Here is a 19,239-nt window from a genome sequence, read left to right as displayed (position 1 = left end):
TCGTGCCTCAAGTCCTTTTGCTTTAGTTCATTCTGATGTATGGGGTCCAATTAAAGTGGTGTCATACAATGGGTTTAAGTATTTTGTAATCTTTGTTGATACTTTTCAAGGATGACATGGATCTATCTTATGAAAGACCGTAGTGAATTGTTCTCTATTTTTCAGAAATTTCATGCTGAAATACGCACTCAATTTGGTGTTCATATGAAAATACTTCGCTTCGATAATGCCAAAGAATACATCTCCTCACCATTTCAGCAATACCTAGAACATCATGGAATAATTCATCAAACTTCTTGTGCCTACACCCCGCAACAAAACGGTGTAGCTGAACGTAAAAATAGACATCTTCTTGAAACCGCTCGGTCCTTGATGATCAATATGCATGTCCCAAAGCATTTTTGGAGTGATGCTGTTCTTACATCCTGTTTTCTGATAAATCGGATGCCCATGTCAATCCTTGGAAGTCAGTCCCCTTTCTCCGTGTTGCTTCACACTTTGTCTCCATTTCCTCTCACCCCAAGAGTCTTTGGCTGTGTTTGTTTTGTTCAACACTTGGGGCCTGGAGTAGACAAGCTAGATGCTCGAGCTACAAAGTGTATTTTTCTTGGCTACTCGATGACTCAGAAAGGGTATAAGTGTTATTACCCAAAATTTCATAAATCGTTTGTGTGCTCTGATGTCACCTTCTTTGAATCAATTCCATTTTTCTCAGATGCCGGGGTCTCTTCTTCTCCCTCAGTGGTTCCTCTTCCCGTAGCTCTCATTCCTACTGCAGATGCACATCATATGCCTGTTACTACAGAGAGGCCGCCAATTACTCAAGTGTATACCCGCAGAAGTGCTTCGGCCCCTCCTCCACTTCAGCACCTGTCGACAGATCCTGCTACTACTCCTTCTCCCTCAGATCTTGATCTCCCTATTGCTTTGCGGAAAGGTAAACGCACTTGTACTTCTCATCCCATTTCAGACTATGTTTCCACTGCTCACCTTTCTGCTTCTCATTGCAAGTTTATATCATTACTCTCATCGGTTCCCATTCCCAAGACTGTACAGGAAGCCCTTACCTCCCCAGGGTGGCGGCAAGCCATGGAAGAAGAACTCTCTGCTCTACAACATAATCACACGTGGGAACTCACCACCCTTCCTCCTGGTAAGCACATTGTTGGGTGTAAATGGGTCTACACAATGAAGCATCTTCCTGATGGCAGTGTGGAACGATTGAAGGCACGGTTAGTGGCCAAGGGCTATTCTCAGTTATATGGTGTGGACTATATGGAGACATTCTCTCCTGTGGCTAAAATTGGTTCAGTTCGGGTGTTGATCTCATTAGCTGCTATGTATGATTGGCCTCTCGTACAACTTGACATAAAAAATGCCTTCCTACATGGTGATCTTGTTGAGGAGGTGTATATGGAGCAACCACTAGGGTTTGTTGCTTTGGGGGAGGCTGGTAAGGTGTGCAGGCTCAAAAAGGCAATCTATGGACTGAAACAATCTCCACGTGCATGGTTTGGCAGGTTCAGTGAAGTGGTGAAGGCCTTTGGGATGAAACAGTGTCAGGTTGATCATTTTGTGTTCAGCTATAACTCAAAGGATGGGAAAATCTTGCTAGTCGTGTATGTGGATGATATTGTCATAACTGGAAGTGACAGCAATGGAATTGACAGGCTGAAAAAATTCCTACAGGACCACTTCAATACGAAAGATCTGGAGAAGCTAAAGTATTTCTTAGGAATAGAGGTTACGAGGTCAAAACAGGGGATCAACCTTTGTTAGAGAAAATATGTTCTTGATCTACTTGAAGAAACAAGGTTGTTAGGTGCTAAACCAGCAGAGACTCCTATGGAACTCAATGCCAAGTTAAGTGTGGATGTAGGCGAAGAGTTTGATGATCCTGGAAGATACAGAAGGTTAGTGGGAAATTTGAACTACCTGACCATTACCCGACCAGATATATCATTTGCTGTTAGTGTGGCGAGTCAGTTTATGCAACATCCCCGGGTTCCTCATTGGGAAGCTGTTCTGAGAATCGTTAGGTACCTAAGGGTGCTCCATGTCGTGGTTTGTTATACCAAAAGGGAGGAACTCTTGAGATAGTAGGGTACACAGATGCCGACTGGGCTGGCTCTATATCAGACAGGAGATCAACCACAGGGTATTGTACCTTCCTGAGTGGCAATCTTGTAACTTGGAAGAGCAAGAAGCAAACAGTGGTGGCAAGAACTAGTATGGCTGAAGAACTTACTACATGTGAACTAGTATGGCTGAAGAACTTACTACAGGAGATGGGTTTCTCAATTGACAAACCCATGAAACTATACTGTGATAACCAAGTTGCTGTTCACATCTCATCCAATCCCGTCTTCCATGAAAGAACTAAGCATATTGAGGTGGATTGTCACTTTGTGAGAGAGAAAGTGATAAGTGGGGTAATAACTACATCTCATGTGAGCTCAGGAAATCAGTGGGCCGATCTCTTCACAAAAGGATTGTCTCGGGGAAGAATAGATTACATTTGTAACAAGCTGGGACTATATGATATATACTCTCCAGCTTGAGGGGGAGTGTTAAAATGCTCGAGTCAAGGGTATTTTGGTCATTCTGGTGTATCTTCTTGAAAGTGAAAGGTCTATTGTATCTGAGTTTAAGTTATGTGTCGCATCTTCTATGAGGGACAAAATTGTCTTTCTTGTAACTCTAAGTTTTATGAATAAAATTCAAGTGGGTCGGCTAGGAGAGTGATTTTTACACATTCTCTCTTCTAGTATGGCCGAACACTCTTCTTCTCTCCTTCTTCTTTCTCTTTTCTTTCTTCTTTCTTCTTCTCTACTTTGACCTAGAATCAACTAGGGTTTTCACAGGGGGAAACAAGAATTTGATGTTTCCCCCAATTCCTAATGCACATAAACCAAAGCATTTCTGTTTTTCATTGTTTATTTGATAAGCGTTGAAACCAAACAGTGGTTTCATGCACAATATGTGCCAACACCTATGTGGTGCTGATGTGGTGGCATTTTTCCAATAAATGCCCATGGAACCAAACATAGTGAGGGGGATGACACCTTAAATGATGTTGGTAATGGGCTTGGCCCATATGGTTTACAACAGGAGCAGGGCCGTCCAAGATGAAGCCTTGACGGCTAGTTCATAGAAATCAGCCAAATGGAAAGAAGTTTGGGTTTGGAAGTGAAGGCTGGTTTCTTATTGCACCAGCCCAAAGAAGCCAAACCTGAGGTATGTTCGAGATAAAGAAAAAGATGAAGTTTTTTATTCAGGTTGGATTAGTCTTGGTGAAGAGAGTTCAAAGGACGAAGAAACTATTGAGGAGTCCAGTATATGAAGCATGGAAAGCAACTTCAGGTTTGGCTTTCTATGATGGTTGAAATCTATAGGACAACTTCGTTGTTCATCACTTTATTCTTAATATTAGTTTCTTGGCTTTCTATGATGGTTTGCAATATGATAATAATCTAGAAAGGTGTAATTATGTTTCTTTTGTCATTTCACAAAATATTAATGCATAATTTCATATATCTCACAATATTTCCCCAATGTCTTTACTTTTTACAGTATTTCCATTCGACATTTCCGATATTTCGACATATGTTCTTTATTTGGGTGAGCGACATTTCAATCGACATCGACATCTTAAACCTTGGGAGAGATTTGCCTTCCTTTTGTAAGGTCAGAAGACCAACTAGCTGATTGCCTCACTAAAGGTGTTGACCATCTAAAGTTTGCTAAGAACCTTGCCAAGCTGGGAATGTTTGACATATTTGCTCAGCTTGAGGGGGAGTGTTGAGAATGGTTAGACATGGGTGTTTTTGGTCTTTTTCTCCTTTCTTATATTCTCTTAGTATTTGGGCTCCCACATAGAAGCCTTCTTGTAATTATTATTTTTCAAATTATAAAGTAAACTTTTGAGGGTGTGAATAGTGAACAACACACACCTCTTGACACATTACTCTCTTCTTCCTCTCCTTCTTCCTCTTCTTCTCTTCTCTTCTTTCTCTCTCTCTCTTGAAACCCTAGTTTCTGCAACTACTTCCTCCAGGCATGTTTGGTAAGGAAATGCAGGGCAAGGTGTGCAAGTTAAAGAAATCCTTTTATGGCATAAAGCAATCCCCACGAGCTTGGTTTGAGGAGATCAGCTAATGGAATTGCGGATGTTTTAGCTAAGCAAGGGGTGAATAGAAATTGTTTGAACTGGGCTGAAACGTAATATGTAATTTACTTGGGAGAGGTAGCATCTTGTGCCTCTCAGAGAGATGCTTGTAAAGATTTTAGTTATTGGTTAATAAAATTTGGGCATAGTTGTAATTTGATGTACTATGGGCTGGTGGGATGGCCTATTAACATTCTTCTCTGAATTTTCTAAATATATTAATACAAATTTCTTTTCTGATAATAAATATTGACTTATCTGAAAAAAAGACATAGTAGATATTTTAGACATCCATTTGTTGATCGGTTTATTAATTTTAGTACTGTTCCTAAAAATTCTTTTTGATTGACTATCCAAAAGACTGTTTCAAATATGCGTTCTTCTGCTATTAGAATATTTTCTTTCTTTGTCCATCTTTCTGCATAACTAAATAATCCTTTTTCCAGGAAGCTGCAGAAAGGAAAAGGGTTATAAGTGACCCTAAGTCTATAATTCCAGCAGCATTTGTTTCATTCAAAACACGATGGGGGGCAGCTGTTTGTGCTCAAACTCAACAATCAAGTAATGCAATTATTTGGTTGACAGAGTGGGCTCCTGAGCCTCGCGATGTCTATTGGGATAATCTTTTAATACCATATTTTCAACGGATTATCCGAAGATTGATTATGGCTGTTATGCTTTTTCTCCTTACATTCTTCTTTATGATTCCTATTGCATTTGTCCAATCCCTAGCAAACATTGAAGCGATCCAGAAGGTTGTGCCTTTCTTAAGGCCATTAATTAAAAGGTAAGTTAACTCATACATTTTTTATTGCATTTTTCCTTTCAGTTTTTTTAGTTATTTTGTAAGTAAGCTTATGCTTTTCTGCTTGTAAATGCCTAATTTGCACCATGCTTACGAGGCAAAATTTCTTGTCACTTATAATTTATTGTGGTTATAATACGTTATAGTTGTAAATCACACCTGCAATAATTTGAATTAAAAGAAAGAAACAGGAGAAAGGAAGGAGATGAAGAGAGAGAAGTGATGGAGGAAGAAGAGAGAGTAGTTCAAAACCTCTCTTCAGCCCCCAATGATCTCTTTTATTCTTTTGTTGTAAAATATAAGGATGATTACATGAGTGCCCCTTGGTAGGGTGCCCATCACTAAAGACAACAATAAAAAACAATAAAAAAAAAGAGAAAATAAGCCCATAACTTAGGCCCACTACCTACTAATACAAGTCATAGACATAACGTAAGAAAAACAAAGAAGCTAAGGCCCATTCGGCCCATTATCTCTACAATTATAATGGCATCGTCTTAACAACCATTCATCTATATAGAATTACGACCTAGGTTTCATCCTTTGCTAGGTAACAGGAAAACAGGTCTTATCACCAAGTTGTTATTGTCATATTCAAGTTTTGTTTTTTTTGGAGATTGATACAACCACAATAACTCTAGAAACTTGGGTGGGAGAATTTTAGACAAAAAAAGAATATACTGAAATTTTGCTGTATTTTTGGAATATATGTATAAACTTTCCAAAGGTCAAAATTAGAGAAAATCGAAGTTTCATTTATAATAGAATATGGTATAGAAGAGCATTCTTGAATAAACTTTAGTCTGCATATACTAGTTAATACCATGGTTTTGAAAACCGGACCAGAAACGGAACCATTTTGGCTACTGGTTCCCAGGTCAAATGGTCCAACTGTCTGGTCCAAACCTGGATCAGATGGTTTTGGAGTCCAAAACCGGACCCAAACCTATGACTGGTTCCTTGGTCAACCGGTCTGACCATTCGGTTTGATCTGGTTTTTAAAACAATGATTAATACAAAATAAACTAATTTATCTTTCCACAAAGCTTCTGAAATTTAATAAAGTTCCATTCATGAAAAGGCATTAAAGCCAAAACCACATTGTTTTTCTATTTTTCTTTAAACAAGGGAAAACTAAATACTAACCACTTTCTTGCAAGCTGAAACATGGATGAAGCATTAAATCTTAATCCACAAAAATAAAATATAAAATAAAAAGAGAATTCTTAATGAGATTTTTTTTTTTTACTTCTGATCTGCTATGTAACAACAAACAAGCTTTTCTTTTTTATAACTACATCCTTATCAATCTTATTTCACATCTCTATTACAGTGGTGGAAGCTTGTCCTATGTTTCTTTTTCACGTAAAAGATGATATTTGAAACTTGGGGTTTTCATGAAATTATCTTTGTTGGAATTTTACATGACTCACAATCAAACCATTCGATTTGTGACCCAATAAGCTTTCTGGTTCTATATGGTCCGCATTACAACATTGATTTTAAGACTAGATCTCAACATATTACTTTTGGGAAAAGGTGTCATGACCCAAGGGTGAATTTTTCACCCTGTCATGTACGAAATGCTATCATGTGTACTTTGAGAAACAGAAAGCTCGTGTTTTTGGTTGAGGTAAGTTTCCAAAAAGAATGATGAATACTTAATAGCATTTAAAAGTGGGAAAACATAAATCAAAATAGATTTTTTCTTTACAAGAAGAACAAATTGAATGGCGTGTAAAGATTGCAAAGTTATTCCTACAGAAAGCAAAGCAACATAACATAGACTAGTGGTGGTACATGCGCGCATTAGGAAATAGAAGAGAAATAGGGAAGAAAATAGGCATCCAAGAATTAAGTGGGAAAACCTGAAATGATAAAAGCTAGCTAAATTTAGAAATATATTGATAATAGAAGGGAATTGGAATTTAGATGGAAAGATTAATGATATTTGGCTTGAAATGGCAGGTAATATAAAGAAAGTAACAGAGGATGTCTTAGGAGTATAAAAGGGAAGAGGCAAAGTACTAAAAAATCTTGGTGGTGGAATGAAGAAGTTCAAAATATAATTAGATTAAAACGAGCTGGTATAAAAAAGGAAAAAAACTAGAAATGTGGAGTATTGGAAAAATTATAAAACCATAAGAAAGGAAGTTAAAAAGAACGTGAATAAAGTTAAAAGTAAGGCTTATGATGAGATTTACCATAAATTGGGCACTAAAGAGGGAGAAAAATGAATGTACAAACTAGCAAAGATGAGAGAAAGGAAAGGTAGAGATTTAAACCATGTTAGGTCCATTAAAGATGATCAAAGAATCTTGGTAAAAGGTAAGGAAATCAAACAAAGATGGAAAACCATTTTGAAAAATTATTAAACGAACAATAGGGAGAGAGTGCTAATGGAGGAAAATCTAGTAATACCAGTACTGTTAAAAATAATATGTACCTTTGTAGAGTTAGACCTACTTAAGTAAAAGAAGCACCAAGTGAGATGATGGGATGGTGTTAGGACCTGATGGAATACCAATAGAAGTATGAAATGTATGGGAGAGGTAGGCTTGTTATGGATGACCAAGCTAATGATGTCTAATGATTGGAGAAACAATAGTGTTATGCCTATATTTAAGAACAAAGGTGATAGACAAAGTTCTAATAACTATCACGGGGTTAAACTTGTGGACCACACTGAAACTTTAGGAGAGAATAATTAAGCAAAACATACGACTTGAAACAAGTGTATCAAAGAATCAATTTGGCTTTATGCCAAGGAAATCAACCGTGGAAGCTATATTTCTTTGAGACAATTGATAGAAAAGTTAAAAGAAAGAAGATCTTCATATGCTGTTCATTGATCTATATAATAGAGTTCCTAGAGAGATAATGCGGTGGGTCTTGGAAAAGAAAGGGATTCCAAATAGGTATATAGACCTAATTATGGATATGTATGAGGGAGCAACAATCAATGTTAGAATACCAGTAGGAGACTACAAATTTTATCGTTACTATGGGTCTTCACCAAGGTTCAGCACTTAGGCCCTTATCTATTTTCACTTACCCTAGCTGAATTGACTATACATATTTAGGAGGAAGTTTGATGTTTGTGGATGACATTGTTTTAATTGATGAAACTAATGAAGGATTAAATGCAAAATTAAGCTTATGGACAAATGCCTTAGAAACAAGAGGTTTTAAAATTAGTAGGACTAAAATAGAGTATATGACATTTAAATTTAGTAATAATAGGCATGTAAATCAAGATACACTTAGGATTGGAGACTGAGAGATAACTTAATGTGACCATTTCCAGTATTCTGGTTCAATAAGTCATAAGAATGGGAAAGGTTGAGGAGGATGTCACCCAAAGAATTAGAGCAGGATGGGAAAAACGAAGGGTACATTTGAACTTCATGTGATAAGCAAATAATACTTAGATTCAAAGGAAAGTTCTATAAAATAGTTGTGAGGGCAGCTATGTTGTATGGAGCAAAGTATTGAGCAACACAAATGCTAAGATGGATGAGTGGAAAAACTAGAAAGGATAGGACTAGAAATGAAGTTATCTGTAGGAACCTAGGAGTAACTACAATAGATGATAAAATGAGATAGAGTAGATTGAAATGGTTTGGGAACATCCGATAAGTGGTAAAATTAGAAGAAGTGATTGTTGCACACTGAAGGGTCTAGAAGAGCTCAAGGTAGTCCAAAACGAACATGGGTAGAAGTAGTAAGAAATGATTTAAGCACTTATAAAGTTATAATTTAACAAAGGATATGGCTTTAAATAGAACGGATTGGTGAAACGGGATTCATGTAGCCAACCCCATATAGTTGGGATAAAGCCTGGATGATGATGATGTTTAAACAAGAAAAAAAAACAAATAAAACAAATAAAACAAATAAGGAATAAAGAAAAGTAAAGTTGCATGTAGTCCATGTCTTCTTTACCATGCATTGCTTTTAGGAACAAAAGGATGATATTTTTGGTTCATTCGGGGTCATCATTTCATAATCCTTGTTGATGTAGGACAACTTGCTTTGATACCAAAAAGATGTAGGATTGCTTGCTTTTCCACCAAATGATGTAGGACTTGCAACTGTGGTACCAATTGATATAGGGATAGAATAACCTAGTAACTCTAGGAGGCAAGAATAGAATAGGGTTTAGTATTTTAATACTAAAGGTAGAGATTGTTTAAATTAGGAAGGATCTTAGGGTTTAATGGCTTTGAATTGAGGAAAATGGTTCTAGGGTTAGAAACTTTGAAAGAAATTTTGTGTGTAGGTTTGGAATGGATAGTTGTAGGGGCAACCAATTTTTGTAGAGTTTGTTAAAGTTGTTGAGAAAGTTTAGGCAAGGGTCTTTTTAATCTTTACCTCTTACCTTTGTACTCTTTTTGTATTTGGGTGCCCAAGTAGGATCTCTTTGTAATTTCTTGTTTCAAAATATAAAGTGCCTTTTGAGGGTGTGAACAGTAACAAAAGCACACCACTCGGCACATTCCTCTACTTCTTCTCCTTTCTCTCTTTCTTTCTCACACAAACCCTAGATTTACAATACTAGTTTCCAACTTGGTATCAGAGCGGGTAAAGGCACTTGGGAATACCTTTCTTGCTGACTCTCATTCACGAGATGAACTGCTAACGTCAAACCATCGCCAAATGATGTCAGCAGTCCATACAAGTGTCAGCGGCAATACATGAATCATATATGGTTTGATCCGCCCTGGTTTTGGAAGATTTTTGGTATGATTCTTGTCTTTGTTCGAAGCTTCTATGATTTTTAGTAGATTTTTCAAGCAGAAAATCGCAAAAAAATCCAGATTTGATGTCGAGCCTTGTACACTTTGTTTAATCAATTTTTCTGTTGCAAACCCTAGACCATTCAGGCTGTTTTTTTCCTTGGGCGTAACGTGAAATGGTCCCGTATTTTTCTAAGCCCTAGACAATTTTTGGGAGATTTTCTTCTCCTTCTATTTTGGCGCCAACTTAGTATTTTGGCCTTTTTTTGCCTCTTAACTATGTGGTGGCCTAGTTTCTTGGGTCCTTAGCTGTGGTTAAGTATTTGGGGCGCCTTTTGGTTGGCGTAAAAGCATTTTGATAGATTATGGAATCATCTAAGGATGTACAGATGGTTTCCAGTGTGTTCTTGGGAAGTGTAGACATTTCCAGTGGTATGATAACTACTATTAAACTTGATAGAACCAACTTTTTAGAGTGGTCCCAATCTGCTAAACTTACCATTACTGGGAGAGGTAAACTAGGATACATCACAGGAAAGGAGGTGAAGCCAAATCTGGATGATCCAAAATATGCAAAGTTGGAACAAGATAACTCCCTTGTAATGTCATGGTTGATTTGCTCAATGTATCCTCATATTGCTCGAAACTACATGTTTCTTCCAATAGCCAAAGATATTTGGGATAGAGTTGTTGCCAATTATTCCCAAGTTAACAATATTGCTAGAGTGTACTAGCTTCGGAGGGAAGCTTGCAGTATGCGTTAGGGGGAGAGATTTGTGGCTATGTATTTCTCTTCTCTACATTTTATCTGGGAAGAAATGGATCACCTGAAGACTCTTGTATGGAAGGACCCTGAAGATGGTTGATTTGCTCAATGCAACCTCATATTGCTCGAAACTACATGTTTCTTCCAATGGCCAAAGATATTTGGGATAGAGTTGTTGCCAATTATTCCCAAGTTAACAATATTGCTAGAGTGTACTAGCTTCGGAGGGAAGCTTGCAGTATTCGTTAGGGGGAGGGATTTGTGGCTATGTATTTCTCTTCTCTACATTTTATCTGGGAAGAAATGGATCACCTGAAAATTCTTGTATGGAAGGACCCTGAAGATGGTGAGTAATATCGAAAGTATATAGAAGAGAATAGCCTTTGATTTCTTGGTTGGCTTGAATCCAGAGTTTGATTTTACTAGGCAACATATTCTTAGTGCCGGCATTGTCACTCTTGCTTCCGTGTACTCCCTTGTACAAGGGGAAGAGAGTAGGACAGCCATGATGCAACCTCCTATGATTGATCACTCTGCCTTTATGTCATCTCGATCCAAGCAAAATACTAGTAAACACCCTATTATTGAGAAGGTTGAGGATGTGGTTTGTGATTATTGCAAGAAGGCAAGACATACTAAGGAAAAGTGTTGGAAGCTCAATCCTCACTTAAAACCAGAAAAATACAAAACCGGGAGGAAGGGACTCCTTTGATGTAATGGACAAACTCAGGAATATACTATTGCTGTTGGAAAAGGGTGGTACATCCTCTTCATCTGGTTCTAGACTTGGTAATCCATCTAGTTCATATGCCAAGGCAGGTACTGCACTTTCTTGTTCCACATCTTTTAGTCCTTGGATTGTAGACTTTGGGGCCAGTGCCCATATGATTGATATGCCTTCACATTTTACCTCATATAAGTTAACCCTAGGGAAGGGCAAGATTATTGTTGTTGATGGATCTTAGACTCCTATTTCGGGTTAGGGTGAAGTCAAACTCACTCATAACCTTTCTCTTGAATCAACTCTTCATGTGCCCTAATTACATTAAAGTTTGTTGTCTGTTAGTTTTCTTACAAAATCCCATAATTGCTCAGTGACATTTTTTCCTACCCATTGTGTTTTTTAGGACTTGAGCACGGGGAAGATGATTAGAAGTGGGCATGAAGCTGATGGAGTCTACCTCTTTGATGGACCTTCAAAGCATGGGTTATTGAGCTAGACTGAGTCTTGTTCAAATGAGAAAATGAGTCTTTTGAAATTATAGCATTGTCGTCTTGGTCATATGTCTTTCAATTCTGTAGAACTTTTGTTTCCAAACTTATTTGACTCATTGTGAAAGTTGAATTTTGAATGTGAAGTTTGTCATCTATCAAAACAATGTCGAACCACATATTTTGTGAGTAGTAAAAGAAGTCGTGTTGCTTTTCATTTGATTCATATTGATGTTTGGGGCTCATATGCTATCCCTTGCATGGGTGGGTATAAATACTTCATCCTCTTCATTGATGACTACAGTTGGTATACATGGCTCTACTTGATGAAAAGTCAAGATGAAGTTCCTATGGTGGTTCAAAACTTTATGAATATGGTAGAGACACAATTTGAGAAAATAGTTAAGATAATAAGATTTGACAATGCCAAGGAATACTTTGAACATCATTTGCATAGATTTCTTGAAGATCGAGGCGTTATTCACCAGAGTTCATGTAGTCATACTCCACAACAAAATGGGGTAGCTGAAAGGAAGAATAGGCATGTGGTTGAAGTTGCTCGGAGTTTACTATTTCAGACTCATGTTCCCACCTGTTTCTTGGGTAATGTTGTTGAGACATTTGTGTATCTCATCAACAAACTTCCTTTAAGGACCCTTAATCTTCAGTCTCCTCATCAACTTCTCTTTCTTGATGAACCTCTTTTCAATCTCCCCCTTAAAATCTTTTGTTGTATTTGTTTTGTTCATGATCTGAGTCCTTCCTGGCGTAAGTTTGATCCTAAGTGAGTTAAATGTGTCTTCCTTGGTTACTCTAAGGATGTTACCTTTTTGGAGTTCTCCTCTTTTTTCCAATCATCCCGTCCTCCTCTTCGGGGGCAGAATGCAAGTGAAGATCGGACTCCCTTCTGCCTTCCTGTCCCTATCTCTTTTGTTCCTCCTTCTCCTCCCTCTCTTCCTTGTAACAATGGTATTACTTCTCTTCTTCCTCCTTCTCCTGTGTTTCAGCCTCGGTCCTGACAATAGCTTTTCATCAGGCGCAGTAAGAGGGTGGTTCTTGAAGTAGAAAGCCCATCAAAATCTGATCTCCCAGACTCAGGTAATATTGAACCTCCTGATAATTCTATTATTGACCTTGACCTTGATCTTGATCTTCCTATTGCCATTCGAAAATGGTGGAGGACATGTAACAAGTATCCTATTACTAACTATGTGTCTTATGATGCTCTCTCACCTTCCTATTGTGCCTATATTTCTGCCATCTCTTCTGTTTCCATCCTTTGCAGTGTTACAGAGGCAATGCAGTCCCCTCACTGGAAGGAAGCTATGAACCAAGACATGGAGGCCTTGATAAAGAACTAGATTTGGGAGGTTGTTCCTTGTCCTAAGGATAAGACTCCTGTTGGGTGTAAGTGGGTCTACACTATTAAAGATGGCTCAATTGAGAGGTACAAAGCTCAACTTGTAACCAAAGGATATACACAAACTTATGGCATTGATTATCTAGAAACCTTTGCCAAAGTTGCTAAAACGAACTCAATTCGTGTGATCATGTCTCTTGTTGCCCATTACTCTTGGTCTTTATATCAAATGAATGTGAAGAATGCCTTCCTCAATGGGGACTGTGTTCCTTCCTAAGAGAGACGAGAGAGACGAGAGAGACAAGAGAAGAAAGAGGAGAAGAGAACGTAGAGGAGAAGAGAAGAGAAAGTCGATTGAGACTCAAAAACTCTAGGCTGGTCGTTCCCAGCTTCTTATTTATATTCACTTAATGTAATAAGAACTGAAGTTACAAGAATGCCCCTGGTAGTTCCTAATAACAAACAACTAACAAGAAAAAAAAAGAAGCTAGCTGTCAACACCTAGATAGACTAGGCTGACAACATACTAACACAGAACCAAACAACATACTAACAACATACTAACACAAAACCAATAAATAAGATTCACAACACTCCCCCTCAAGTTGGGCTGTATATGTCTATTATGCCCAAGTTGTCACACAACTCATTGTGCCGCGAGTATGGAAGTCCTTTTGTGAGGACATCAACAAGTTGTTCCTTGGAGTTGACATAAGGGATGCAAATTCCCTTTCCAATTTTTCCCTTATGAAGTGTTTGTCCACTTCAATGTGCTTGGTCCTCTCATGTAGGACAGGATTGTTGGCGATGTTAATGGCTGCCTTGTTGTCACAATAAAGAGACATAGGATTGTGAACAGCAACTCCAAGCTCCCCTAGAGGATTTTTAAGCCAAAGAACTTCAGCCACCCCATGTGCCATAGCCCTATACTTCGCTTCAGCACTTGACCTTGCTACCACACTTTGTTTCTTGCTTTTCCAGGTCACTAGGTTTTCTCCCACAAATGTGCAATACCCACTTGTGGACTTTTTGTCATCCACCGCACCTGCCCAATCAGCATCTGTAAAGACTTCCACCTTTAGATGATTATGCTTACTGAATAGTATACCTATTCCTGGATACTTTTTTAAGTATCTAAGAACTCTCTCTACTACCTCAAAGTGAGGTTTCTTAGGAGAGTGCATGAATTGGCTCAGGACCCCAACTGAATAGGCAATGTCTGGACGAGTCATGGACAAATAAATCAACTTCCCCACTAACCTTTGGAACTGTTTTACATCTTTTAGAGGTTCACCATCACAGTTACCCAATTTATGATCAACATCCATAGGAGTATCTGCTGGCCTTGCACCTAACTTGCTTGTGTCTTGTAACAGATCAAGAGTGTACTTCCTTTGAGAAATGAAGATGCCCTTTTTTGAGCGGGCAACTTCAATTCCAAGAAAATACTTTAGAGGGACTAGATCTTTCACTTCAAATTTAGACGCAAGGAATTGTTTCAATTGTTGTATTTTTGAACTCCAATTTCCTGTAATGATGATATCATCCACATACATTATCAAAACAACAACCTGTTCCTAACATCTCTTCACAAAGAGTGTGTGATCAGACTGACATTGCTTGAACCCTACTGGCTGAACCGCCATATGAAACTTACTAAACCAAGCCCTGGGAGATTGTTTCAATCCATAGACAGACTTTCTTAACTTACAACTTCTTTTCACTTCCCTTGGTACAGAATCCCGACGGTTGAACCATGTATATCTCCTCCTCTAGGTCACCATTTAAAAAGGCGTTCTTAATGTCTAGTTGATGCAATTCCCAGTCAAGATTAGCAGCTAATGGTAGAAGAACTCGAATTGAGTTCATCTTAGCTACTAGAGCAAATGTCTCATCGTAGTCAACTCCATACACTTGAGTGTATCCCTTGGCTACCAATCTTGCTTTATATCTTTCAACTGTCCCATCTGCCTTGCATTTAAATGTAAACACCCACTTACACCCCACTGGGTCTTTCCCCCTTGGAAGATTTACCAATTCCCAAGTTTGATTTTTATGGAGGGCATTAATCTCCTCCTTCATAGCATCTGTCCATTCAGGGTATTTTAAGGCTTCTGCAACATTTTTGGGTACAAGGATGCAATCAATTGTAGATAAGAAGGCTTGGTATGAGGGGGAATTGTGATCATAGGAGACATACTGGGTGATGGGATGTTTGGTAGTGCATGACCTGACTCCCTTTCTTTGACCAATAGGAATGTCAAGGTCATCCACAGTAGGAGCAAGGGTGTCAATAGGTGTAGCAGGGTTTAGATTTACCTCATGAGAGTCTGATGGTGTCAGATGCTCAGTGGTTGGTAGCTCCACATCTCTGTCACATTGCTGATCTCTACGGCGTGTACGTTGGAAGACACGAAAGGGGGCCAGGTCCAGAATAGAAGGAAAAGAGACTTGGCAGACCTGAACCTGCTTCTCCTCTTCCACACTACTCTCCCCTGAGGAGAAGCAGGGAAGAACGGTTCAGACTCAAAGAAGAACACATCCATAGAGACAAAGAATTTATGACTAACGGGATCAATGCACCAATACCCCTTTTGAGAGGAGGGATACCCCAGAAAGATACAAAGAATGGACCGAGGGTCTAATTTACCCCGAGACGGACACAAATCATGGACAAAGGCACAACAACCAAAGACTCTCATGGGAATGGAAAATAAAGGGGACTGAGGGAACAACAACTGATGAGGGGCCATGTAGTTCAGCACTCTAGAGGGCATGTGGTTGATGACATAAGCAGCTACAAGTATAGCATCCATCCAAAACCTCTTTGGAACATTCATGTGTAACATCATCCCTCGAGCTACCTCAAGAAGGTGTCTGTTTTTTCTTTCGGCAACACCATTTTGTTGCGGTGTTCTTGCGCACGAGCTCCTATGAATAGATCCATGGGAGGCAAAGAACTCATTCAGCTCACCATGGAAATATTCCTTAGCATTATCTGATTGGAAGATCTGTATTTCGACATGGAACTGCGTAAACACCATCCTCTGGAAGTCTTTCACAATCTTTGGAACTTCATCTCTACTACGCATCGGGAATACCCATGTATATCGGGAGAAATCATCAATCAAAGTGATAAAGTACTTATACCCGCCCTCAGAGGTTATAGTGGTAGGCCCCCATACATCAGAATACACAATATGAAAAGGAAAATTGAATGAAAAGTTGTCCTACATTGTTTGCTCAACTGACATGTTTGACACTGAACATGACTTAAATAAAAACGGAAACAATGATTTCACTATTTCAAAGGAAACATGACCTAATCGACTATGCCACAAAAAAATTTGACTCTTATTCGACTGACTACATGACTCCGAGGACAACACCAAGAGACCAGCTTTGTTGTCGAGAATATAGAGACCATCCATTAGGCTTCCTCTAGCAATCGTCCTCCCAGAAGTTAAATCCTGAAAAACACATGAACCAGGAAAAAAATGTTACACTACAGTTTAAAGAGTTTGTGATGCTACTTGATTGAAAGCAAATTTATAGGAAGTTGGGGAACATGCAACACACTATTTAGGTTAAGGCCATGGGGAAGGGATATTGATACTTGGCCTGCAATGGAGGAGAATGATCCATCTGCAAGCCTCACTTTATCCCTTCCTGATAAAAGGCTATAAGTCTGAAACAAATTTGGCTTACCAGTCATGTGGTCAGAGGCCCCTGAGTCAATGATCCAAGGGGAATCAGTGGTAGTAGTGACATGGAATGTAGAAGCTGCATTACTTGATGTAGATGCAAATGAAGTAGGAATACCAGTGACTGAACTATCCATCTACCGCAAAGCCCTACCATATGACTCTAAGTGATCTCTGAAGGAATTCATGATATCTTCCTTGGGGTCAGAATTAGTAAAGTGGTCCCAGGTAGTACCAGCAACTTGAGTATCTTGGGTTGCCACATGTGCTGCATTATGTGTTGTATTCATCTTCTTCTAACCTTGCACTTTACCCTGTTCTTGGTTCTTCACTACCCACTTAGGCTTCCCGTGAATTTCCCAACATGTGTCACGTGTATGTCGCGAGCACCGACAGTGGGTACAAAACAACTTGTCTTTATCATCAACCTCCTTGGAGTCACTTTTCTTCCCCATATTGTTATTACTCATTGCAGCCAATGCTACCTGAAGATGATCAAGACTGCTATCAGTCTTGGGCACTAAGGAATTTCAGTTTGGAACAGAAGAGAAAGTGAAGAAGAAAGAGGAGAAAGATTAGTGAGAGAGCAGTAGAACACAGGTTTGAAAGGAAGGACAAATTCTGAATAATCTGCCGCCGCAACTTCAATTTAATATTTATATGTTATGCTAGTTACATGAAAGGACATATCTGCCCTTGGTGTTTACATCATAACACTTAACAATATAAAAAACTGAAAAGTAAATAACAGAACTAGAATAACAGAATAACATAACAGATAGACTAGGTATATTCTACCCTACGGACAGAGTGGCCCCACAGCACATCAGTTTCTCTACACTCCCCCTCAAGTTGGGAGTAAATGTTTATCATTCCCAACTTGGATAGATCCGCTTCTAGCTTCTTTCTTGATACAGCTTTAGTGAGGATATCTGCTAGTTGCATACTGGATGTGATGTAAGGGAGGCATATTTCTTGAGATGAGACCCTCTCTCGTACAAAATGTCGGTCAACTTCAATGTGTTTGGTTCTGTCATACTGCACTGGATTATGTGCTATATTAATGGCTGCTTGATTATCACAATACAGCATCAGAGGCTTCTCATACTCAATACCCAACTCCTCAAGTAGAGATCTTAGCCATAGGATTTCAGCCACTCCGTTGGCCATGGACCTGTATTCTGCTTCAGCACTAGACCGGGAGACAACACTTTGTTTCTTACTTCTCCAGGAGACAATGTTTCCTCCCACAAGGGCACAATATCCTGAGGTAGACCGTTTGTCATCAACACTCCCAGCCCAATCGGCATCTGTATAGACCTCCACCTTCATGTGGTTATTGTTCTTGAATAGTATACCCCTACCCGGGCATCTCTTCAAGTAGGCTAAAATTCTTTCTGCCGCAAGAAGATGTGTGGTTCTAGGAGAATGCATGTACTGGCTGACAACACTAACAACATAAGTAATATCCGGCCGAGTGAGGCAGAGATATAGGAGCTTTCCTACCAACTGCTGGAACGTAACTTTGTCTTCAAGCAGCTCCCCACTCTCTGCACTAATCCTGTGGTTCTGTTCAATTGGTGTATTTGCAGGTTTGACACCCAGCTTTCCAGTTTCAGCCAACAGATCTAAAACATATTTCCTCTAAGAGACAAAGATCCCCTGTTTAGATCTAGCAACCTCAATGCCCAAAAAATACTGTAGTGTACCCAGATCTTTCACCTCAAACTCTTGATGAAGGAGCTGTTTGAGGGACTCAATCTCATGGCTGTCATTTCCTGTCACCACAATATCATCAACATATACTGCAAGTAGTGTCAGTGAAGACTCCACCCTCTTGATGAATAGTGTATGATCTGACTGGGCCTGTACATAACCGAACTTTCCAAGAGCTAGTCTGAATCTGTCGAACCAAGCTCTAGGTGACTGCTTCAAACCATACAATGCTTTATTGAGCCGGCATACCTTCTTACCTGTCTCTGTATCATAGTATCCAGGAGGCAACTGCATGTAAACCTCTTCCTGCAAGTCCCCATTCAGGAAGGCATTTTTAACATCCATTTGGTACAAAGGCCAAGTGTGGCTTGCTGCAAGAGATAATAGAACCCGAATGGTGATCATCTTGGCTATCGGGGCAAATGTCTCCAAGTAATCTATACCATAAGTCTGAGTGAACCCTTTTGCAACTAGCCGAGCTTTGTACCTCTCAATGGATCCATCCGCATTGTGCTTCACAGTAAATACCCATCTGCATCCAACTGGTTTCTTTCCTTTGGGCAAGTCAACTAGCTCCCAGGTATTATTTTTCAACAGAGCATCCATTTCAACTTGCATTGCACCTCTCCACTCCGGGACTGATAAGGCCTCTTGTACTGTTCTTGGAATAGGGACATTGGAAATGGAACTAAGGTAGGACCTGTAGGTAGGAGATAGACGATCATAGGATAAAAAATGGGAAATACAGTGAGCTGTAGATGTGGTACAA

General features: G+C 39.1%; 1 protein-coding gene across 5 annotated transcripts in view; it reads left to right on the top strand.

The window, feature by feature from the left end:
- The window catches only part of LOC104612727 (hyperosmolality-gated Ca2+ permeable channel 1.7-like), a 141,564-nt gene that overhangs the window by 74,444 nt on the left and 47,881 nt on the right, over window positions 1–19,239 (top strand). For all 5 annotated transcript variants that reach the window (XM_088902554.1, XM_088902553.1, XM_088902552.1 and 2 more), the window contains one exon: window positions 4,615–4,955. In XM_088902554.1, coding sequence (XP_088758680.1) covers window positions 4,615–4,955 — 341 coding nt within the window. The remainder of the gene's footprint in view (window positions 1–4,614; window positions 4,956–19,239) is intronic.

This window comes from Nelumbo nucifera, chromosome 4 (assembly GCF_055504915.1).
Source record: "Nelumbo nucifera cultivar China Antique chromosome 4, China Antique-T2T, whole genome shotgun sequence".
In the NCBI taxonomy this organism is placed as follows: Eukaryota; Viridiplantae; Streptophyta; class Magnoliopsida; order Proteales; family Nelumbonaceae; genus Nelumbo; species Nelumbo nucifera.
Note: the sequence above shows the minus strand (reverse complement) of the source record. Positions and strands in the feature narration are given on the sequence as shown.